Raw genomic sequence first — 25,298 nt, forward strand, 5'->3', positions numbered from 1 at the left:
ATCTATATTATTACTGGTTTTTGTTAACTGAAGGAAGTCTGAAGAGGATTTTCGCTTTTAGGAAGAAAGGCAAAAAGCAAAAATAGCATTTAGTGTTTGTTTTGCAGCCAGCTGCTAAGGAGGCAGCACGCACCTTGAGCAGCAAGAGTAAACCCACCATTCTCCTTCCCCAGGAGCGACACACTCAGCATCTCAGCATCAAGCCACCATAGCTTTGAACTGTGTCTGTGAACATCTGTGTTTCATCTCTTATTTATTTTGTACACTTGTTAGCAAGATGTGTCCTGGGGTATCAGAAAAGCCTAAGAGGTTATTTTTTGGGGTCTGGGAAAGCTAAAAAAAATTTCTGTATAAATTAATTGTAATTGCTTCTTTATGCTGTTTCAGTTTAGGAAAGGTTTTGTTAAGAACACTCTTGGATAGGGATCACTGGGTGGCTCATTTGGTTAAGTGCCTGACTCTTGATTTCGGCTCAGATCATGATCGTCAGGGTCATGAAATCAAGCCCTGCATTGGGCTCAGTGCCAGGTGTGGGGGCTACTTAAGTTTCTCTCTCCCTCTGCCCCACTCCCTTCCTGCTCCTGCGTGCTCTCAATCTCTCTCTCTCTCAAAAACAAAACAAAAAACAAACAAACAAACAAAAACCCCACTCTTGGATAGCTGGGGAAACCCGTATTGTACATTTGCTGTTAGCAAAGCGTTTTATATGCATGATTCTCTTTGGATGCTTTTTGTCTCCTTCTTTATTGAAGTATGATCAACACACAGAGCAGCTGTATTCATGTATACATATTCACGAATACATTCATGTATACAGCTTGATAAATTGGAGCTAAGTATACACCTGTGAAATTGTCACCATAAAAGGTACCATGAACTGACCATCACCTCTAATAACTTCCGCCTTCCCTCCCTCTTTTGTATGTATTTGTGTGTATGATAAGAACATTTAACATAAGATCTATTCCATACATTCTTTTTAATCCAGCTTTGAGATACAGTTGACATGTGTAAATTTAAAGTATACAGCATGATGATCTGATGTATACATATGTTGCAAAACCCATTTATCCTCTTTTAATCTTTACCACCATCCTATATGGCAAATATTATAACATCTAATAATTATTGAATGCTCACTGTATGCCAGGGATTGGCTTAACCAGTTTACTTGCATCGTGCCATTTAATTTTCCCCAAGTTCCAAGAGTAGATGCTCATATTATTCCTCCTTTAAGGGTGAGAAAACTGAGGCTCATAAGTTAAGTGATCTGTTGGAAGCCCCACAATCCTAAAGCTAAGCCACAACTAGAATCCCGGGCTTACAGCTCCAAACCTCATACTTTTTCTTCTTTTTTTTTTAATTCTTCAATAAGAATATAAAAATCAAGCTTTTAAAAATTACTTATTATAATTTTATTTTATACCTAGAAGCAGGGAGATTTTAGAGGTTCGAAAGGAACTTAGAAGATCATTATTTCATAAGTTAGGAAGTTAAGACCCATAGAATGTATAATTTACCTAATTGATCTGGGAAAAAAAAATTTACCTAAGTTTATCCGGTTGATTTATAGGTGGTAATAATGTTCAAGCATTTATATCAGCTTTTATAATACTATAGTTTTCCAGCAAATTTATTTTTCCAATTAATTTTTTTCCTAATATTTAAATAAATTTCTTATTTCTTGAAGATACAGAGTCTCGGTTAAGGAAGGAGGCTGTAAAGCAGATAAAGTGAACACAGGAGAGAAGTACATTTTGATAAAATTTTTTTTTTAAAGATCTTATTTATTTATTAGAGAGAGATCACAAGTAGGCAGAGAGGCAGGCGGTGGCAGGGGACAGGGGTGGTGGACGGCGGGGAACAGGCTCCCTACTGAGCAGAGAGCCTGATGCGGGGCTCAGTCCCAGAACCCTGAGATCATGACCGAGCCGAAGGCAGAAACTTAACCCACTGAGCCACCCAGGCACCCCTATTTTAATTAAATTTTATACAGCCTTCCAGTCGGACAACTAAGAGTTGATACAGTGCTTCTGGTTCTGTATTACTTTTATAAGAACAAATAAAAATCAACATACCTGTCTTTGAAAAATTATTTATGAAGTTCTCACTTACTAACAAATAGGTGTACATGTTTTCTGGTAAAGGTCCCCCCCCACCCACCCAATATTACATCCTTCCTTGAAACTTGTATATTTTAGAGAGATTGGGGATACGGTATAATGAGTTAACGCAATATAGGCAGGACAGGGACTCTCAGAGTTGTGTTTTCTCTGTCCAGCCCTAGGTATTGGGTGTTTGGGTTATTGCCCCTCCCTCAGTATCTCCCATATTTTGAAGTGCGGGATAAAGAAATAGGTGTCATCTCTTTGAAACGTTAGCTCAGTAGCTTTGGAAAAGGATGTAAAAGATTTCACATTATGAGGAATATACTTGTTATTTCATATTAAAGAATAATTGAGGCCTGAAACTTAGAAAACTGATTCCTACATAAATGAAACAAACTATTGCCATTAGTGTGAACAGTGCTGATAATCAGTTTTTAACTGGAATAAAAGCATGTTACTAAATTCTCATCATAAGAGAAGATACTAAAAAAAAGTATAAATGTTAAGCCTTAAGTATACAGAGGTGGCACTGGGACTTTAGAGAAAGATGTTAGACAACTTAGAAAATGTATTTTTGCCAAAAGCTGGCTGATACTCAGTTCTCTTTGAATATTCATTTATTCATTCATTCATTCATTCACTCACTCATTTTTTAAGACTTTATTTATTTGACAGCCAGAGAGGGAACACAAGCAGGGGGAGTGGCAGGGAGAGGGAGAAGCAGGCTTCCCGCTGAGCAGGGAGCCTGATGTGGGCTCAATCCCAGAACCCTGGAATCATGACCCAAGCTGAAGGCAGACACCCAACGACTGAGCCCCCCAGGCACCCTCTTTGAGTATTTTGAACATAGTATTGGTGTGGTTTGTAAAAAAAATTTGCTTTGCCTGCCTTCTTCACTGTCCAGTCTGCTCTTAACCATCCAGTGAATTCTTAATTTCAGACATTGTACTTTTTAATTTTAGAATGTCCATTTGATGTTTTTAGAGAGTCCAGTTCTCTTTGAAATCTTTTCACACATATTCGTCCATCTTTTCCTTTTACTTCATCGAACATATTAACCATACTTAAAGTTCTGTCAGCTAACACCAATACCTGGATTATTCACGGGTCTGTTTAAACTGTGGTGTTTTTCTTTTTGATTATTCTTCACATTTTCCTGCCTTTTATAATTTCTTACTTTATGCTAGATATCATACACAAAATGAGAAGCTCCAGATGAAATTTTCCACAGTCAAGGGTCTCCTCTTTTCTCATCGGCAGGTAGGGTGAGGAGAGTGATCACTTCGGTCTAATCAGGGACTGAGCTGGGTTGGCACGGGTTGCAAGTTTAGTAGGAATCAGTTCACCTTTGGATTTTTCCCTTTTTCTTGGGTATGGCCCTTCTTAGACTTTCGATTGAGGTTTGGCAGGTCTTCTCTTTTTCTCTTCCTTTTTCTCCTAAAAGTTGTACCCTTAGGATATTTTGAGTTTGGCTTTTTAGTGTTTAGTCTCCTGCAGGTTCACATATCTTGAGGGAGAGACCAATCAAATGTTGGATTGCTGCAGATCCTTCTCCATCCGGCAGAATTTTTGTGTCCTAAGCCCTGGGAGACTGTGAATAATTTTTCTCTGTCTTTCTGGCTTGGTCCCTGACCCTTCCATTCTGCCAAGAACTCAGTAATGTTTCTAGGGAGAACTGGCTTTGCATTTTAGGGCACATCTGATTTCCAGTCCATTGAGCCAGCATGCACAACCTGCAGAAGCTTTGTTGATTTCCCTTTCCCCCTATTGAGTCCCACTGGTTGTTGCTAAGTTGGATCCTCAGCCCACCCCAAGAATCAACAAACAGAGAAAATGGCCAGTAATCATCAAGTGATTTAAGAATGGCTCTTTTCGTCTCTGGATTTTATTTCATGTATTTCGTGTTGTTTTCAGAATTTTCTGATGTTTTAAAAACAATGGTGCTTTTTTTTTCTTCTTCAGTTTATTCATTTCTGTTGGCAGTAGAGTGTAGAAGTCTCCAGCTACTTTTACTTGGTGTAAGGAATGATGTTGTTCTTTGCATGATTGAAAGAAAAGAATTAGATGATTGTTTTTATCTTGTTTCTGCATTTTATTTGAAATTTTAAAAAATTCAGATGCAAGTAGAAATAGTCATCCAAAGTGGAAAGAACATTGACTTTAGGGATGCTTGGGTGGTTCAGTTGGTTAAGCATCTGTCTGTTGCGCAGGTCATGCTCCTGGAGTCCTGCATCAGGCTCCTTGCTTAGTGGGGAGCCTGCTTCTCCCTCTGACTGCCCCTCCCCCTGCTGGTGTGCACGCTCTCTCTTTCTCTCTCTGACAAACAAATAAAATCTAAAAACAAACAAACAAAAACCATTGGCCTTCAAGTTTGGAGATCTGAGCTTGAATCCTGTCATTCCCCTGAATGGTATGTATAACCTTGGGCAAACCACTTAAATTCTGTAAGGCTGTGTACTTAATGTATAAAATAGAAATATACCTCAGGTCGTGTTTTATTGCATGAGGCAAGGTATAAAAAATAAACCACATTTTGGATGAATCTCATTGAGACTGAGGAATAGAGTAATTGAATGGGTATTTTTCAGACGTTAGAATCGCAGAATTTTAGAGGTGGAAAGAATTTAGTTTTAGAGTAAGTTGGATGATCAAGGCCAATAGCCTCATTAGTGGTTTAGATACTTTTTGCATGTCATAGATGTGTTATTTGACAAGCTACAGATTCTTTACAAATTCATAGCTTTGGTGTATAATGAAAAGAGTATTATATTGAAGGCCATATAATCCTGGTTTCATATCCTGGCCTCTTTCTAGTGTAGCTTTAAGTTTCTTAACCCTTTAAGCTGTAGTTTTCATATGTAAAATGAAGGTCAATCAAGATACTTTATGGATGCTTTGTGAATATTACATATGGTAACAAAGGGAAGACACGTAGTTGGATGTGAAGATCAGTAGATACTATTCTTTATCCCTTTTTGTTTCTCTAATTGTCCATTATAATCACTTAGCAAGTGACTTTTCCTCTCACCTGTTGGTCCTAACCAGTGTTTCATTCTTGTGTAATTACATAGTTTTTTTAAAAATCCCTGATAGTAATACTTGGATTATATTAGCTTAGTGAAATTCATTTGTTTTATGATAGAACAGTTTTTCTAATCTTCTGATGTCAGTTAAAATTCAGTTTTAGCTTTTAAAAACATTTATTTGAGTATAGTGGACCCACAATGAATGCAGTTTTCGTTTTTTGAGATGTTACCCGTATTTACTGAAATATTATCAGAGGTAGTGGATAACTCCCTTAATATCATGTGCAACATTTTATGTATTTATGTGTATATAACTTTTTCATCATTCACCAAGTAGAGTAACCTAAAAAAGGTAAGAACCACTAGCCTACGTCATAAACTCTTGATGAAATTGAATTTAAGCATACCGTAGTTACAGTTTTGGTACACAAGTTTCTGTAGTTGCCTAGCTTATCTTCATCTCAAAATACTACTTCTTACAAATAGTACTAAAAGTGTTGTTCTGATGATATTTTGGTGGATGTTTTAGTTTATCTAGGTTATTTAAAAGTTAATGTTCACATACAATTTTTAGTATATGTGCTGCCGAAGCGAGCACTCACATACAATTTTTAAAAGGAGCCTTTAAGTACAGGAAGGGAATTTGTTTAAACATCATTTTGAGGAATCTGATCATATTCTAGTTTGTCTTTTTGCTGAATCCAGATTTTTCATGTGTCACAATACCGAGGTGTGCCCTTTAATTTTCTGCACATCACTGCAGTGTAAGACTTACTTTAATCCAGAAGAAACAGGTGACTCAAGTAATTTTCTCTTGTTAAAATAATTCATTTAAAATGTCATATGGTTTCCTTCTAATGACTTGTGACTAGAAACATTGTTGTATCACTTATTTTAGCAATTTCAATTTGTACAGATGTCAAAAGAAAGTATAATTCTTACTTGAAAATACTTAAAATACTTTAGAAAATGAGATTATGCATATATTTGAAGCATTGTTCTAGTTAAAGCTTAATGTATTATAAATTTAGGAGTTTAAAATGTTTTAAAGAAGAAATTGAGCATTTGAAATTGCTCTTTGACATTTTGGTATTGTGAATAAATCTCATTCAAATAAAGTTTGAGTTTATTGAGTTAGGTATTTTAAGTTTAAATAGCTGAACTTCTATAGTTATTAGTGAGATATTCTATTTATATATCTTGTTAACATATTTTAGCATCTTTATGTTTTCAAGACTGATAAGAAGGCTGTTTCCTTGGGAAAAATTCAGAGAAATTTTTGTTACAGCTTCCACATTTAACATTTTTTCCTTTGGCTTTGAAGTACTTTAAAATTCATGAGATTTCCATTGATTTTAGTTTTTAAACTTCTAGAAAACCACTTTTTGAAAAAATTGATTGTGATAAGTGAATCATTGGTAGTGAGTATACTATTAAGTAATAGTGGTAACAGGAATAATACACTCAGGGTTTTCTAAATGAGTCCTTGCTGCCCTGAAATACTTATATATCTAATGGCATGTAATTTGCTTAAAAGGAATAGTAATTTATTCCTTAGAAAGTAATATTATTTAGAAAAAAATGGCAAAAATGCTTCATAATAAGTCAAATTTGAATTTTCAAGAAACCCTAATTTTTAGTTGTGCTAACTTAACTTTTTCTAGGTGCTTTATAGGTATTTTACTATTGTAAGTGTACTTTAGATGCCTCTTTGGAAGTTGATAATGTGGTATATCTAATGTAAATTTTTAATTAATCATTATTTAATTAGCCATTTTGTGAATTATCCAGGCCATTTTACATCCATTACGGTTTTCCTGTTTTCACTTATTTCCACAATTCTATCAAAAAATTAAAAGGAATCAAAGGCAATAGAAATAGAAGCCAAAGTTTCTATCCTTCTATTACTATTAGTTACTCAGCAGTCTGTGTATTAAGTAAGTTTATTTAGAAATTGAAATGTTTTTGAATCTCCGTTATTTTTTACTTTAACATTGCCGAATGGCTATATTATAGTTACTTCACATGTGAGAAGAATGTAATTAGCAAGGTGTTGAAATGAAGAAATGTGTGGGGGAAAAAAAAGGAGCTCTGTGATAAGGAAGATAGGTGGGAGTCCAGTCTTGGGGCTGTCCCCTTCCAGATCAGGTTAATGGCATGACGTTATTCTCTTAAAAACTTGTTTTGCTTGCATGGTGTGAGTTGGTGGTCTTGGTCCTTTTAATTAAGAATCCATGATAAAATTAGATTTCTTGTTGATCATCTTATGCTGCGGGTCTGAGGATTCATTGGTAAAGAACCACTAACCTGTCCTCTCACCCCCAGGGTGTGAACACTGAAAAGGATTAAGGCCCACTGTAGGGAAGCTAGCACTGAAGCCTGCACTGCCCTTTCCCCTGTTCTTTTCAGTTAAATAGAAGATTTTTAGTTCCCATGACTATCAATCTGGTGCTTTTCACAAGGACCAAATTCTTTTAAGAAAATTAAGATGATTTATTTTTAGAAATCCACTGGCCTAGAATACTGAAAGATGATTTTTTGGTATTTTGTGTTGACAGGCCCTGTATGTACTATTTTTTTTCTGATGCATATTAGTTTACTTTAATTTATATTGAATTTGATGATTGATACAAACTTTTAAAAATCAAGAACAGATTTTTGTATGGTTAGATTTGCTTGACTAGTAGTAATTAATAGAGTTTGGAAGTGTTGAATCTTAAATTTCTTTAGAGATAGCTGTCTTACAACCCTGTGGACCTAAACTCTTCACTGTTATTTCTAGATGACTGCAATTATAAGATGCTTTCTTTTCATGTTGAAAGGCTTTTAAATAGCTTTTATAAATGCTGAGGTGTCATATATTTTTTTCAGTATTTGCTAAATTGGCATTGTATTTAAGCTTAAAAATATATTTTGGGTTTTTTTTTTTTTAGCTAAAATAATTGCAGAGTATTAAACATTCTTGGTAGTTAAAGCTTTTTTTTCTTCCATTTAATTTGAGCTTTTGTTGTTACTAACAAATAATTTGTGGCACAGTCTTTCTTTCTTTCTTTCTCTTTTTCTTTCTCTTTCCTTTTTTAAATGACTGCTAGAATCTATATACTTGTCACCTTAGTGTCCTAGAAATGTTCCACTTAGATCAAGGGTTCCTTTCTGGTTTTGTATGTTCTCACCTGCTCCTCACTGTAAATCATTGAGATGTCAAGTGCAATGATTAATTAAGCTGCACGTGCAAGTGCTTTTTTTTCACCTGTCAAGCAGGAAAGAAGTCTTATCGCAAGATTAGATGCTGCTAATTCACAGCTTTTTCTCCAGACTGTCAAGTATGTAGAAATATTTTATATTTAGATGCTTATTCAGAATATTGCATATCAGGGTTCGTTTTGTTTTGAGTTCTTAAATATTGTAAGATACAATTATTGTACCAAACCCTATCATTAAACTCCTAATTAGAGGCAAAGAGCAAATTCAATATTCCTACATAAACATTTTGGAATTTTAGGTTTATACTTTGTAATTACCTTTTATCCAAAAACTGCTAGTTGACTTAAGTTATTTAAAGTAACTATCTTCCAGTTCTAAATTGATTGTGTATGTATCCTATACACCATGAGATCCATTCCTAATGAGATCCATTCTTATTATAATATAGCCTAGATTTAAATTTGTGATGAAATATGATGATGGTTAACTACACTTTTTTCTTTGAGTAATGAATATTTACTGAATGTAGTGTTAAGCTTTTACTTTTTTACATTGATACAAAACCTTGGACTTGGATGGCTTTTTCTCCCCACCCTAGTTATTTCATCCTCCACCCCCCTTTTTAAACATCAGTAAAAGTAAAACCTCAAATTGTATAGTAATCTTAATCTATTATTAAAAAGTCCTAGAAAGGAAGATTACAAGGTAGATTCAGGTTTTGAATCGGTTTTGCCATTGGTTTAGCAGCGGGTGGGCAGGCAGATGCCTGCTCAGAGTAGAACCTATTGCCATTTTTCACCATTGATAGAGTAGCCTTTCAGAGTCAATGAGCTCTGTCAATGTGAGCTTGTCAAGGCTACAACTTCATAGACCTGAGAGGCGGTTTGAGAGGTCAGCCCTTTTCAGGTTCGCTGTGATGCAAATGAACTTTAATGCTTAAACAACTATTGGAATTTTTATGTCTGCTCCTTGTTCTTTTTTCTTCACAAAGTCATTGACGAGACATTCAGTGCTTTTTAAATTGGAAGTTGCATTGTGCTAAAGACCTAGTACAGATTTACGGAGGGCTGAAAGCAGTTAGATCATGTTCTTTTCATGGTGCGATTAGAATCAAATCGATTTCCCTACAGCCTTCAGCATTCAGATGGCAATTTTAACAAAGCTTGGGGGCTAGACAAGGGACAAAACGACTGAACTGAATGTTAATTACACTCTGCAGCCTTATTTTCTTTTGATTTGGGGCTGACTGGCAACTAAATTAACAAAAAGTGTGACCATAACTGCTGCCCTATTTTCATTTAAAAGGAGAGCTGCCTCTAAAAGGCTATCTTTACAAAGAAACAAGTGAGGTCTGCTGATCATTGTTAACAAGGGCACTTTTTCTCCCTTAAAATTCTTGCCAAAAAAAAAAAAAAAAAAAAAACTGTTCAAAAAAAGTAATGTAATAAATTAGTCATTGGCGTGTTATTGCTCAGAGTTAGGTGATTTTCTGATTTTTATGACATAAGCTTGGAAAATGGTAATAGTGGGTAATTCATTGGTCGTTATGAATTATAATTGGCACCTCTGTGACTAGTGTAGCTTTTGTACGTACAACATGCTAAAAGGTAATACGGTAACTTAGATAACAGTAGATACTTTAAAGAAATATTAACCATTTGTTATGTAACATTAAACTATTCTAAACCAGCTTGATCCTAACAATTTTTTACCTCTCTCATCCTTGCTTGACATGCAGATTTTCATATTTGACTGTTAGTACTCCGTTAGTTGTACACATTAATAGCACTAGATGCTTTTCTCCTTCCCTCGCAAGGAAGCTGCAGCTGCGCCAAGTTGCAGTTGATTCTTGCAGCAACACTGTCCCTTTTGCACCTGCAGCTGTGTCAGTCTCATCCTAACACCTGGCATCATGAATGATCCTCTCCTTTATTCATACTTCCAGGCAAGACACATTTCCTGCTGCACAGTAGATCTTGCAGAAATCAAGTGAACTTACATTTCTCAGTTGATTCCTTTAACAGTAGTATTGACTTAGGCGTTTGATATTAGTATTTGATTTTAGTATCATTTTTGTGGTTTATATATATTTTGCCTCTGAAAATCTTTATCTGTGGAATAATTAATAAACAGACTTTTAAATGTGGGTATTAGGTGTGATGCGCAAATTTGTTCTGATAGCTAATGGATTTTTTAAAATTTGTGAATGTTTAATTATTTTCTTTTTGATTTTACCCTGAAGTCGTTTGCATTTTGTTAACTAATATTTAAATAACTTGTTTTAAAATATGAGTGAAGGAACTTTTATCACTAAGTACTACAGAAATATTTTTGAAAGAAATGGGCATTAAAATCTATATCATTTGGTAGATGATGTTAACTTTTTATTTTTTCATTCTTATTTTTATCTATATTTTTGATATTAGCTTTTTAAAAGACTTTAATAGTTTCATATCAGAGGCTAGTAAATTTGAAACAGTTAAAAAAAGATACAGTGTTGAAGAATAAAACCATATCTTTATTATAATAGGAGTACCATTTCTGTTCAGGGTACTACTTAGTACAAAAATGTTGAAAGTGTTACAGACCACCATGTACTCACTCAGTCACTGTCTTCTACCTCTCTCCCTTTCACACAAAAAACAGCTGCAAAACAAAGTTTTTCTAAAACCAGTCAAGAGTAAACTTTTTTCTCATTTGTCTTCCAGACACGAAGATCGATTGAGAAGTTATTAGAATGGGAAAACAATAGGTTATACCACAAGGTGAGTACCACAGGGAGCAGCTTCGTACTGTTGGGGTCTGAATTGCACAGTATGGAAACAGATGCTTTTGTTGAACTAAAAATATGAAAGGTGGACAAATGGGTTACTCTGTGTGCTGCAATAAAATAGAGCTCATTTTTCTTCTTTTACTCTCCTACTTGTCTAGCTGTGCTTGCACTGGAGACTGAGCAAAAGGAAATGTGAAACGAATAACATGATGGAATATGTAAGTTAAAGGGCTGTTTTGTGAGTTTCTCTATTAAATGATCATTTATTTTGCTTCTGATCTTATTCTTTCCATGATTATTAATCAGCAAAGGTGTCAGGAGCTTAATCTCCTGAGCGCAGGGATTTTCTACGGTTCACAGATGCATGGTTTCATGTGCAAGACTGATTTATAAAGTTATGAATGACTTGAAAACAAGGCTTCACTGTGTTCTGAAAAATAATAAATTAATTGCCAAGATAAAATAGCCTGAACATGTGTTGATGGAGTGTGAAATTTTAGATGCTATATAAAGAATAACCACAACTTTGGTTACGCAGCAAGTCAGATATGGCTTTTTTATATAATGCTAATCAAGTTTCCAAGTATGGAAGAAAACCTTTCAGCCAAGCCGTTGGAGCTTAAGAAACCTTTAGCCTTTATAGATTTTAACTGCCCATACCTCAGTGGCCTTTAAAGAATCTTTTGAAATGTTATTAGAATATTGTTTTGTAAAAATTACCTTTAAAGCAGGAGATGAGATGTTGCTCATTCTGTATTCTTTAAAAGAGACCTAATTGGCACAACATGTGTACAATGAATTTTAGAGTTTATTCAGTATGGGATATAATTTTACTGACTCCTTGATTTACTTGAACAATTTTTCTCCTTTTGAAAAGTTCAGAATACTGTAGAAAATCATGAATTTTTGTTTATTCTCCCCTGAATTTGGGTGTTTTATTTTAAATATGGAAAGGTTACTTTATTTAAAAGATCCGTGGAAGACTTATTTGTTGAAAAAGAAAGTCATAGTCTTTGTGAAGTAACCAGGCACATTTCTGGCAGATTTTGTCTATTCTCTGAAACAATATAGGCAACATAGATAGTATATGTATGTGTGTGCATGTGTGTGAGAGCGTGTGTGACCAAGACATTGATTAAAACAGTGCTTAAATAGTTGAAAATTATCATAAAGTCATTTTTCTCTGGAGCATTTTTCCTTTCTTTCATTATCATACAGTCAAATCCCATTTCTAGCCTTGAACATAAAAGACATCTTAAAAATGTCTTTTTTCATAGAACAGCTCTATTCAGTGAATCAAAGAATGTAGATTTTATCATTATCTATTATATCAAACATGTTAATTTATGATGATGAGAAAGATACTTGATACTTTTTTTATTAAAAAGCATATTCAAAGAACTTGTTTTGAGATTGACCTATGAAAATGCTAGTCTTGTGCTTTCATCATAGATGAAAGAATATATAAAATATATTCTTATAAAATATATAGAGTTTATATATTTTGGGGGGAGGGATGATTTAAAGGATTTTGGGAAAAGATACTTGCTATATTTATGAACCAAAATACTAATACATTTCTAAATTTACTTTGGGAAGGAAAACATGAAAGTCATTTCCAGTGCGTTATTTCCAGATAGAATTTTAAGAATGTTATTCATTCATAAAATGCACTCAAATATTCATGTTTATTTTTATGATGTTCTTTTATTAACTAAAAATAATTTAACCATTCAAAACATTCTGAACTTTGTACTTTGTAAAATAGTTTAATTTATTATGAATTTTTAGATAAACACTTTTCCTAAAGCCATATTATTTCACATACCATTATGGGAGGTATCCAGAAGAGTTGTCAAAAGGGAAAATATAGGGGTGCCTAGCTGGCTCAGTCCATGGAGCATGTGACTATTGATCCTGGGGTTTTGGGTTCGAGCCCCGCTTTGGAGATAAAGATTACTTTAAAATACAAATTTTGGGGGCACCTGGGTGGCGCAGTGGGTTAAAACCTCTGCCTTCAGCTCAGGTCATGATCTCAGGGTCCTGGGATCGAGCCCCGCATTGGGCTCTCTGCTCAGTGGGGAGCCTGCTTCCCCCTATCTCTCTGCCTGCCTCTCTGCCTACTTGTGATCTCTCTCTGTGTGTCAAGTAAATAAATAAAATCTTTTAAAAAAATAAAAAATAAAATAAAATAAAATACAAATTTTTTTAAGAAAAAATATATAAAAATTGCTACAAAAATGTATTTTTTCTAAATTTTCTCAGAGTATGTATATTTGTGATAGTTGCATGGGAAAATAACATAATTTCAAAAACTCCCTAAGAAATAAAATTTTCAGAAGTTAAGATAGCAAAATAGTAGGAAGAAGAGTGCTCCATTTTTCTAATGAATTGGGGCCTTTTTTACCACACCTCTCTTTGACCTCATCTTGTCTTTGACTTACAGAAATTTCATTTGTTAGTTAAAGGAAAATTATTCTCCTGATTATACTTTGAATATTGGGGACAATTTAGAAAAAATACCAATTTGATACCAACTTTTCTTTTATTCAGATACAGTAAGATAGTGTGATTTAGAAGAAATAAGACAAGTGGCCAGTTTCCTTCTGAAGGAAAAGAAGTTGTAGGATATATTCTTTAAAAACTAATGATAATTCAAATATAGTCAAGGTAGCCTTTATTTTGCATTAGGTAGTAAACACTGTAAAATGTAACGCATACACCTAAGACCTGAAATTTATAAAAACTATCTAATGAGGACAAATTTGAAATATGGAAGTGTTTATTGAATGTTGACTCGTGAGTAGTTTCAACATCAAATCAGTTAGTTTAATCATCAGATTTTAGAGCTGCAATGAATTTTGTCATCTACTCGAATCCCTTTATTTATTATATGAGGTAACTGAGAAACAGGGGAATCCAGCTCAAATAAAAAACTGTTAGGAAGTTAGGGAACCTTTTGTCAGCAAATACCAGGTCAGAAGAGTGGCAGAGGGTGCCACCAAAGACTTAGTACAGGATTATAACTAAAGTAGGAGAGGAATATTTTTGAGTTGTGTGTAGAAAAGCTTGCTTTATTGAGGCAGATCAAAAGTCAGGAGAATTGAAGAGTGAAAATGAAAGTTTCTGGCCCAGTTGCCTAAATGTGGAAGAGTGTCCAAGCCTGGAGGTTATATCAGGGCAAGTTTCTGAAAGAAAAATGAGGAGTTCACCAAACTTGGAAGGTTTTCAAATAATACTTTGTTTAGCTTCAGTTTCATACAGAGTCTGGAACAAGGGAAAGAATTGATTGTCATTTAAGACGACTCACGTTTGGAATAAAAATTAGCTCTGGTTAACTTGTGTTTTTCTGTGTTAATGAATTTTGTTTTTATTGGTTTTCCTTTAGTTTCATAGTAAAAGGTCCTTTGGAACAAATTTAATCTTCAATATTGCTGACTTAAGACGAAAAGAGCTTTTTAAAAAAATTAAAGAGATAAAGAACCCATTATCAAGAGATTATGTATCATGGTAGGGTAAAGTGAGAGCAGATCTAGAACCTAAAGACCCATGGAATTGGGTGAGATAAAAAGGAGGAAGGCGGAAGAAGTAAACATTGGGTTGATTGTAACCACAAGTGCAGTAGAAAGGGCAAAGTTTTGGAGTTAAGGTAGTCCTTTGTTCAAGTACTGACTCCACAGTGCTGTGGTGTTATAATTACTTGGATAATGAGTGTCTTGATCTGTAAAATGAGGGTTATAATACTTGCCTCATGGAGAAGTTGTTAGGGTTAAATAGATCCACAATGTATGAGACACTTGACATGTAGTCATTTCTCAAGAAACGCTAGCTCTGACTCCCTTCCTCATTCATCTCTGCGTGCATTCTCCTTCAGGGGCGCTGTCAAATTGCTAGAAGTGATGGGATAGAACTGAAATTTTTTTTAAGATAAAAATTTATTTAAATCTTTTTAAAACTTTTTTTTTTTTCTCCTTCTGCAGGTCATCCTCATAGAATTTTTACCAAAGACACCGATTTTTCGACCAGATTAGCATTTACTTTATTTATAGAGACTTTCCAAGTATGTTGTCTTTCCAATGGTGCCTTGCTTGGTGCTCTCCTGGTGGTGACATAACATTGGTTCTACAGAATCGTGTGGTGTTTTTTTCTGTTTTTTTGTTTTTGTTTTTGTTTTTGTTTTTGTTTTTAAATAACCGCATGTTCTAAGTGTGCATTTTTGTCAAACTTTGCAAGTTATTTCATACAAATGTTTAATACTTAAGTTATTGTGCTCTTTTCTGTTATGTATTCTGATTTTCAAGGATTACTTTTTTGTATTATCGAAAAAATACATTTGAAATTAGCATAAAAAGTGGCCAGCCTTTTTTATTTTATCACCAAGGTACACACAGTCTTTTATTTATTAATGCCATAATATAGAAGAACACTTTTGTAAGGCTCTACTTATCTATTCTAGCAAGCACACTCTTTGTATTATTTTTCTTCCTTTTAAAATTTAAAATAGTTATTATTTTAAAATAGTAAGTTTTCTTTACTAGCTTTTTGGAACCTAATATATCCTTTCCCATACAATTCCTAACGCTCTGTTTACAGCAGAAATATCTGTAACATTATGAAGACCTATCAAATTTTTGAAAGTATTTCTGTCTTCAGAGGTAGTAAGGCAGGATTAAATTATTTTTATTAGAATAGACAAATAACGAATGGTATGCATGCACATAATGGTTACTAGAGCTCAGGATCACAAAATATAGTAGCATTACAATCTGTGTATATTTTTGATCAAGATAATAATGGCCTTACTTGTGTTATTTTTTATTGTTTATCAAATCTTATATAGAAAAGTATGGAAATACTCCTTTTAAAAATTTCTAAGGAAAATATTTCTCCCAATCTAACATAATTGCAGAATGGATATATGTTTCTGAAAGGTTTTTGAAAGAAAGCAAAAGTTCTTGAATTAAAAGTAAGCTGGTGTTTAATACCCCATTGATATTTAGAACAGATTATTACTAAGAAATGGAGGAGAGATCTAGTACTGTTTTTATCCACTAGTTTGCTTTCAGTCCAGTTATGTATACTTTTTTCATTAAGAATGTGACATATAAGTATGAATCAGATTAGCTTGTTTCTTTTAAACATATACAAACATACATATTTTTTCCTTCCTTTTGTTGTACATATCTCCATGCATTTTAAAACTTTCTAAATTTCTGAATGGCCTATGTGTAAATTTTTGTTTTTATAAACGTGAAATTATACAAGTTTTAATGTGTGTCAAGAACTTGTTCCATACAACTGTGGTATCTAGCAATAATGTGAATAACTTTTGAAATTATATAAACTATGCTTACTAATTTGTATTGAGAATTGGTACCACTATACAATATCTTTTCTCCTTGTATTAAATCTTTTAAATACCAGTTTCATTAATTTATATACCTGTATTTTTTAAAAGTATTACTCTGTACTTCTCCAAAGTACTGTAATTCTATATCAATTTGAATAGTTGGATTCTAGTATCTTAAATCCTATATCCTATTTTGGACATGAGGAACTATCTTAAAAACTAGGGTGTTTTTTTTTTTTTTTCCCTGCCTGAGAATTATTTCCATTGCCCCCCAAAACACTTAACAATTTGAATTTATAGACCAGTTTTCCTCGGAAGAGCTGAAAGTGCAGATAATTTAAACCTTTCTCACTTTATTGACCTGATGTCCAGGGTGTGTCCTACCACCTTAAAGTAGTGGAACTTAAAGGTAATGCTATTACAAAAACTAGTATTCCTATATGGTTTCAGTGTGAAAAATTACTGTCTGGAGAAGGCTAAATCTGCCTCAGGATTCAGAGAGACCAGGAAAATATAAATGTGTAGACTCTGCAACACAGCGTTCTGTATCTAAAATTCTGTAAATTTTTGGAGTACCGTATTGATCAGCTTTATAGGAAGAACTGTACCTATTTAGACAATTTATTTTCTCCTGTTACTAGTCTTCTGAAAATTTTAATTTAAAAATTATTCCCATAAGACTATTTTAACGTTAAGATAATTTTCACAGTTGATAGTATTTAGGTATAGGAATCCTTTTAAAGCTTTTCTGATTTTGAGAGGCATGTCAGTTACTTTAAGTTTCCTTAGAAATGTGCGCTCTTGCATTTCTGATGTGAATATAGAAAAGAACCATGAATGCGTAATATGTAACATTACGATTAGCCAGTTACGCCTTGAGCAGTTAGAGTTCCATGTTTGGGCTTTTATTAGTAGCCCCCAGTAGGCCCTCTGGCTTATTCTTTCTTGATTCATGAATCTAAGTGCCCATGTTACTGGAAATTAGAAATGTCAGAGATGCCTATGTTGTGTGAACATTAGGAAACATTTTCAAAGGAAATATTTAAAATGATAATTGTTCTTTAGTTCCTGTTTTTTGACTTAAAATTTGTGAGACATGAACCATAGGTACTTTTAAAACTGGCCAAGGAAAGATACTATTAGCAGAAAATCTAGTGTATAGATTTTACATAGGCTAAGTGAATAACTTATGATCTTCGTTTATATATTACGGGCTTTTTATAGGTAGTCCATCATTCTTGTGTAGAAACATTTACTTTTCAAAGCTTATTATATTTTAACACACTGTTATTATATAGCTGAGTTAAAATACATAACATACTCTACCTAAAGACTATAAGTAAAATTCAAGTGACACGTTTAGCTTCTAAGGCAGATACTGGCCCTGCTCACAAGGGGGTCACCTTACCCTACATAAAATGGTCCTCAGACGCTTTATTAAGACTCTTTAATGACTAGGTTCCATTCATTTGAAATATAAACATGTAATTTTGGCCTAAAATCAAGAAGTGTTCAAACCTTTAATAGTAAGCAATAATTTCCTTTTCGTACTAGAAAAACTACTTTTATAATTGAATAATTTTCTATCGGGAAGAACTACAATTTTCTCCATGGCTGTGTTTTCAGGGTTCTTTGTAGACAACCTCTGATTGCATCTTTGTATTAGTAGACACAGGCAAACTGTATAAAACTTGGACAACATTCCGTACCAATCTTGGGTTATGAAAGAATGATAGTCATAGTAACACGTACCGCTGGGTCCACAGTTGCATGCGTCCAGACCACAGTAGTCTTACATAACGTTATGTACATAGACTGTTTTAACTCTTACGGTATTCTGCTTCACAGTTACAACGTTTAGCTGCATGCCTGATTTTCACTGTAAATACTTGCTTTAGCTCAAGTATCGGTTAGTAGTACTAAATGAGAAGTACAGTCTGTTCAAAACTCTATTTGACTGAATTCCAACATCTAGTCCTGGACTCTCTTTCCTTCCCTTATCCTGCGGAAGCAGTGTGGGTGCTTTTGCTGCCCTCCTGACGTATAGAGTCTTCATCTATATGCGGACATAGTTCACCATTGCCTTTTGTTTTCCTTCCCTAGAGCTCACAGTACAAATGGTCCATTCTTTTGTATTCTTAGCTAGGTGTTTAGGAGGCCAATGAAAGTGAATTAGTCATGTTAAATGATTAATGGGTGACACTCTCAATTCTGCTAAGGCGGTACTTGGATTTCAAAAATTTCTTAACTTAAATTTGCCGTGGGAGCCATGGAACAATCGGTATTTTCCTTTTCAACAGACCTTATCCGTGCAGACTTTGCAGGGAAAGAATAATAGGATGCTTGCATGTGGGGCTTCCCAAACCACCATTTCTGAAGAAAACTGATCTGTTTCTTGTATGATGGCAGAAAGAATAGGCTCAAGACCAATCCTAAACGAAACTATTAATTATCCCATAATAGTTGTATAGTTGTGTTAAGTATACTTTTAGATATAATAGCCAGCTTTATGTTATTTTTAGGAACATGCCTTTTATATAAGTTGAGATGTGAAGGTGATTTGTCTTTAAAACTTGAGTTATTATCTTGTTCCGTTCTTCTACAGAGATTTTTAGGTAGTAATGTAAGAGAAGCCTAAGTATTGTTTAAATTATTAGTCCTAATTCTGTGTACTAGGGAGCGATATTCCCCTTCCTCCCACAGTGGCAAGTTGAAACAACAGAGGTTGTTTGTAGCCTTAATAGACAATACTGAAAATAGAAATTCAGAATGCTAATCCTGATTTTGAAGTTATTCCTGCTGTTCTGCAAAATCATCAAATTACATGGCTTCTTTGCATTTATCCTTTTCCACAAAAGGAAGATACTATGACTACCTCATATTTTTTAATCATTTTTTTGCTGTTATTTACTAAGTCCTGTATAAAAGTAGAAATGAATGAGTAGCCTTTTTGACTTATTTACAGAGTCAGCAGAAACCTTAGTTACTATTAAATTTTGCATTTAAAATTAAAGAGAGTACTCCCTATATGTATTTATAGTAATGACTTGCATGTTTAAAAATCACAGACTTTAAATATAATACTTGAGAAGAGTTTCTTTCTAGTAAGACTCTTTAAGATATAGTTACTTTTCAGATACTTAAGCAAAATCATGCCCCCACCCTTTAAGTAACATCTCTACTTCATAAACATGGTGCTCTGAATTTAAGAGTTGACTGCTTTTTTCTCTTTATGAAAGATAGATAGTATATCGCTTTCTCAGCTTTATCTCAGAAATTTTTCAGTGTTCTAACCATACCAGGCATCCTTGATTTTGTCAAATAGGTAAAAATTGTATGTATTTATTTTTAAAGAAAGTCATTCAGCCTTTAAGAGAATCCAAGTAACAGATCAGTCTTTTGGCTACTCTGTTAGACCGTACATAACCATACGTAATACATTCTCAAACTGCAGATTTCCTGTTATCTCTCCTGCTGGTTCGTTATTTAGTAAAACTGGTTCTAGTTCTTTCTTGACATAAATACTGTATGGATTTAAAATGTTCTAGAGGAACGAATGAGTATTCTATTCCCTGAAGAAACCTTTTGCACTAATAAAAGACCACCTCCTCCTTTCTCTTCTAGTAGCAGTTTATTTAATTAGGTAATTACAATAACCTCATTGCATTGCTATGAAGTCTTCATAAACAGGAGTTTGAAGTTATCAAAGCTCTTTTAAAGTCTCTATTTCTTTTTACATCTGTTGGAGCTAATGAATGACATTTTGTCCTCTCAGAAGAGTTAAGCATTGTGAAGCTGGAGTAGAAGCAAGGTAGACATTGGAAAGCGGTATGCTGAAATCTTCTGGCTGAGAGAAATAACTACATTGTTATCTAACACTTTGGTTTACAAGAGGCAAAATTATGCAGTGGTGGGGAATTGCACAGAGCTTTATGCTTCCTTTTATATATTCTTTATGTATTATAATGGAACTTTTTTTTTTTAAAGAAAAAGTATTGTTCTAGATAGAGTTTTTCTCTGCTATCATGTCCTTTGAGAAGATAACGGGAGGCTACCTTGAATAAAGTATTCTTTTATTTATCTTTTATAATGTAAGTGTGACAATTTTTTTAAAAACTCTAAGAAGTAAAGGATTTTAGGAATTTATTCCTAAATCCTTAGTAACCATGGAATGGTTCTTGAATAAAGTAATCAGAAACTTATGGTGGGTGAGCAGTTATGCAGACCCAAGTCAGGGTCGCTATTATGTTTTCAGGTAATTCTAGTTACATAAAGGTAAGTCTAGTAACATTTTTAAAAATGAAAATAACTGGGGCACTTGGGTGGCTCAGTGGGTTAAGCCTCTGCCTTCGGCTCAGGTCATGATTTCAGGGTTCTGGGATTGAGCCCCACATCGGGCTCTCTGCTCAGCAGGGAGCCTGTTTCCTCCTCTCTCTCTGCCTGCCTCTCTGCCTACTTGTGATCTCTATCTGTCAAATAAGTAAATAAAATCTTTATAAAAAAATGAAAATAACTTTGGTAAAATATACAGTTGAATTTTAAAGGTATATATCATGTTTTTCTTTCATTATTAAGAAATTAACACCATTGTCAAACATCTGTTTGTGTTAAGATTTTGGGGAGTAGCTAAGAATTTCTTGGCCTTCATAATTGTGAAGAAATGTGTAGATGGGTTATGTTTAAGGTGGTTTGGTTTTTGGTCTCAGGTATGTTGCAGTATGTTTAGTCTTATAAAATCAAGTCTTAATAGACAGGGTTTTTCTAGTAAACAAATGGATTTCTAATTTGAACTAGGAGAATTTTTTTTTACTTTGCTTGATTACTTTGGCTAGTTGAGTTTCTGTTGTTAAGTGAGTTGGTTGTATTGCGTGACTTCAGTACATGGTTCTGTGCTTGAAACTAAAATGAGGGCTAATTTGCAGCATTTGGCCTTTAAAGACTGTACTATATTAAATAAAATGTTAAGCCAATTTAGTTGAAGTTGGAAAAGAGAGCCTGGTACTTAGAGAACAAATCATTTTAAAAGAAATTGGCCAAAATAATGATGTCTGTTGAAATGACCATATGAATGAATACACACAGAGATACTTCTTCTGTAGGTAGGATCTCTACAAATATCTGGGAATAAAATAATTGACATTATGAATATAAGTTTAGGAACCATGCATAATAAATTTTTGTATTTGTGTATTCATAAACTTGCACATAGTTAGAAAAAATAGAAAAAAGGCACAACTTACCTTTTTTTTTTCCCCCTCCAAAGATCTTATTTAAGTTGTCCCTAAGTTTTAAAGGCCAATACAGCTTTGAAAATAGGGTTCTCAATTATCTTCTTTAGGTTTAGCATTGGTTTTTAAACTTTCAGGGGAGGCAGAAATAATTCTAAGCATTACTCCTATAAATACACATTATTTAGCAGTATTTAAAGTTTATCTTTCGTATTCTGAGTAACTATTTGCCATACTTTTACTTTTTCAAAAAAGTTTTACTTGATTGACCCAGATTCTAGTGCAAAACTTTTAAGAAATAATTCCACATATATGGGGGAAAATACATGTATGTGCAACACATTCACATGCACACACACTTCATTCTAAGATAAATTGTAACTCACTTTTTGTTAGGCAGTAAAGATACTTTCATCCCCATCACCTGGATTGCTTTAGTTAAAACACAAAAGGACAATCCTGTTTGAAACATTTAAAAACTGAGGGAAATTTTTGTGTTTGTGAATGAATTTTTTCCTCGAATCATCTCAATATTGTAGTTTTAAAAGAATTGATTCCTTATTTTCTGAATTCCTGTTCTTTCATTCACTTCTTTTTTTCATTCTGACGAGAAAAATATGAGAGTTCTCAGAAGTGTATTCAGTTTCCTTTTTCACAAATGGAGACCTAAGCAAAAATACCATTACCACTGTCAGGCATTACTATCTTAGAACCCAGCACAGAAAGCCTAAAAAAGATAGTCCAACCTTTTGTACCTACAGTCTCAGATATTGTTAGATAGCCATTCAATTTTCTTTGCATTGTGTGTGAGATGAATATTTCTTGAGACTTTTTTGTTTGCTTTACTAAAGAAATCAAGGAAGAAAAAAAAAACCTCAAAAAACAAAACAAACAAAAAACACCCTGTAACTCATGTGAAGCATGCAGGGTGTTGTAATTTCAGTTTGCAAAGTGGTGTGATACAATGTTGCTGAGCCAAAAGCACACGATAGATTTAATGTAGCCAATTGTGTACTTTTGAAAAAAAGAGTAACTGTTCCCTGTGAGTTAATTTTGGATTTTTTCAAAATCTCTCTTTTAGGCTTTGTGCTGGATTCTTCCAGACAAATGCGTATTCCATGTGGGCCACTGTTCTGCTAAATGCTCTCAGTTCTCCTTTTGCAATCAAGATTATGTTGCTAAGGAGATTTTGCTTTTATTGGTGCCATTGATTTGTGTTAATACGTTTTGAATACCTCTCCGTATTCTTCCGTAGACAAGGCCAAAAGAAAAACTTCCCCGAGTTTCCCAATTTACATTACAAATGGAGCGGTGGTGTAATGAAGCCGATATAAAGTGGGCAGTTGAAAGGGAACTAAAGAAGGGCACTCAAGTGAGAAATGAAGAAATGTGCCGAGTGTAGTCTGTGGGCTGCCTTCAGTCCAGCTGCAGGAACTGGCTCTGGCCAGAGGTAGAGTGAGTGAGCACCTCCCTCTGCAAAGACCACCCACTTTTTGAAGCTCAGGCTGCATACCATAGATTACCTCATTGACTCAATACAGGGCCCTTAAAAAAGTGAAAAACTCTTTCTCATCTGGCAAAGACATGGTTCTCTCTTACCCCCGATCTCTTTTTGAATTCTTCTAGCACTGTACTTTTTATACCTTACCACCTTGCGTTGTCCCTTAAAGGAGGCCCTGTGGATGAACCAGTTGTTTGGTGGTGACGATTAGCGCACTCAAATTTCCTTGCTGGTATGTCACTGGGTGCTAAGGATGTTACCTGGAGTGTCAAGTTGAAGGTTTTAGTTATATGCTCCTTCCTTGGCATCCCATTCTAGACTTCAAAGACTCCCTTTACTATAAAGTTCAAATATCCTGTCGGAGTGGAAGGAAGGAGACGTGTCTTGAACCACTGAAGTGATTTGCTTAGGTGGCAGTACCTCAAAGGTACTAAGGAGTACCTTTGTGGCCCAACCATACAGACGCTTTCAGCGGTCTACAGTATTCTGACGGTCTGCGATGAATGTGTATGGCTTCGCTCTGTTTTGTTTTTCAATCAGCACGAATACTGCACTGATATAACTGGAAGACATTTTAGACATTCTAAATAAGAAATGTCAAAAATAATATGGAACCTCTGAAGAAAAATTGCTATCCAACTCTGAGCAGATTTAAAATTGATCACTAGAGAGGTATCTCAAGTGTTAAAAGGACAAGCCTGCGTTATTTGGAGACAAGGAATGACTGTTTCTGTCAAAACAGTTAATTAATTACATCAGTAAAAACTCTAATAGTTCTTTAATGTTGAATGATCTGGACAAGAAGCATAAATTCCAAAGGCATTCTGCTACCAGTGGGAAATACGAAATTTATTAAGAACATCGGAAAAGGAAATCCTTAATTTCTGTATTTATGGTACCTTTTCATTAGATGGTTTTCCCCAAAGAAGCTTGTCAACTACTGTGCTTCATAGATAAAATCTCAATTTCCAGACCACATCTGGTAAGAATTTTTGTCTTACATTCCAAAATCTTGGTATACCCATATTTCTGGGTGGGTTTTTTTTCCCCCCTGTAATATTTTTAAAGCTTTAAAAATTAATTATCTATAGTTTAAAGACTAAAGGCAAAAAGTATAGGATTGAATTTGTATCTTCAGCCTGGCATATCAGACTGTTTTTTTTCAATGGTTTCTCTATAAATGCTATGATTTTTTCATGCCATAATACTAAAATGGAGAATTTGTAAGAATGAGGAAAATAGATAAGAATTAATTATAGGTGAAAGTTAGTGAAAAGTGAGAAACACAATTATTTTTGTATTATATACTGAGAGCTTTTCTTTTTCCCCGCAAAGTGGTATTAATCCATTGAAAGTGACTTTTACATTACTTTAAACTTTAGGATTCATACACTTGGACACCCTGACCTGAAGAGGTAGGCAAAGCTGCTCTGTTCATGTAGGCGAAAAATAAGTAGTGTAGTTTTACTTTGAGCATCCAGAATGGACCAGAAACTTTTGTGCAATTATTTTCCATATATAGCTAAAATTTAACAAAAGTATTCTAAGATTTATAAACTGATAAGCCAGCTCTTCATTCAAAGTTCGTCTTCTGTATGAAATATACTACTACCTGCTGGAAGGTAGTTTTGTAACAGAATGTAAGTGTAAGAAATCAGCCCCTCTGCCTTGATTGACTAGTATTTGTTCTGTATACTGCTTAGGGCAAAGATGAGATAGCTTATTTATAAATGCTTGGCATGTTTATAAATATTACCAAATCATCAACGTTGGGGCTAGAAAGAGCTTTGAAAAAAGGATGTGTGTAGAAAAGCACTATCTTCTTTTCCAGTTCTGTCAGTAATGGGTCTTGCTCTTTAGCCATAGCCCACATCCGTTGTTTAAAAATGTGGGATTTCAGAGGTGGAAGAAACCCGAAAGGTGTCCTATGGGAATATGCATTAGAATCAACTGGGGAGTGTTTCTGTTTTTTCAAATATACATGACTATACTCCCACCCCCATTAGAATTGGGAGGAGAGGAAAGAAGAACATGTGTGTTTTGAAAAACGTTCTCAATTATAAGATACCTTCCCTTCCCATTCTAACCTCTTATACACACCTAGATGG

General features: G+C 34.2%; 1 protein-coding gene across 2 annotated transcripts in view; it reads left to right on the forward strand.

Moving 5' to 3' along the window:
- Window positions 1-15,462, forward strand: part of LOC111148929 (cysteine rich hydrophobic domain 2) — a 54,473-nt gene extending 39,011 nt beyond the window's left edge. The window contains exons 4-6 of one of the 2 annotated variants that reach the window (XM_022505737.1): window positions 11,047-11,103; window positions 11,270-11,329; window positions 15,092-15,462. In XM_022505737.1, coding sequence (XP_022361445.1) covers window positions 11,047-11,103; window positions 11,270-11,329; window positions 15,092-15,142 — 168 coding nt within the window. In that variant the 3' untranslated portion in view covers window positions 15,143-15,462. Of the gene's footprint in view, window positions 1-11,046; window positions 11,108-11,269; window positions 11,330-15,091 lie in introns of both variants that reach the window. The other variant, XM_022505738.1, reaches the window with a different exon arrangement.
- The last annotated feature ends 9,836 nt before the right edge of the window (window positions 15,463-25,298 follow it).

The sequence above is a fragment of the Enhydra lutris genome, unplaced genomic scaffold (genome assembly GCF_002288905.1).
Source record: "Enhydra lutris kenyoni isolate GAN:26980312 unplaced genomic scaffold, ASM228890v2 scaffoldscaffold21, whole genome shotgun sequence".
NCBI classification, from domain to species: Eukaryota; Metazoa; Chordata; class Mammalia; order Carnivora; family Mustelidae; genus Enhydra; species Enhydra lutris.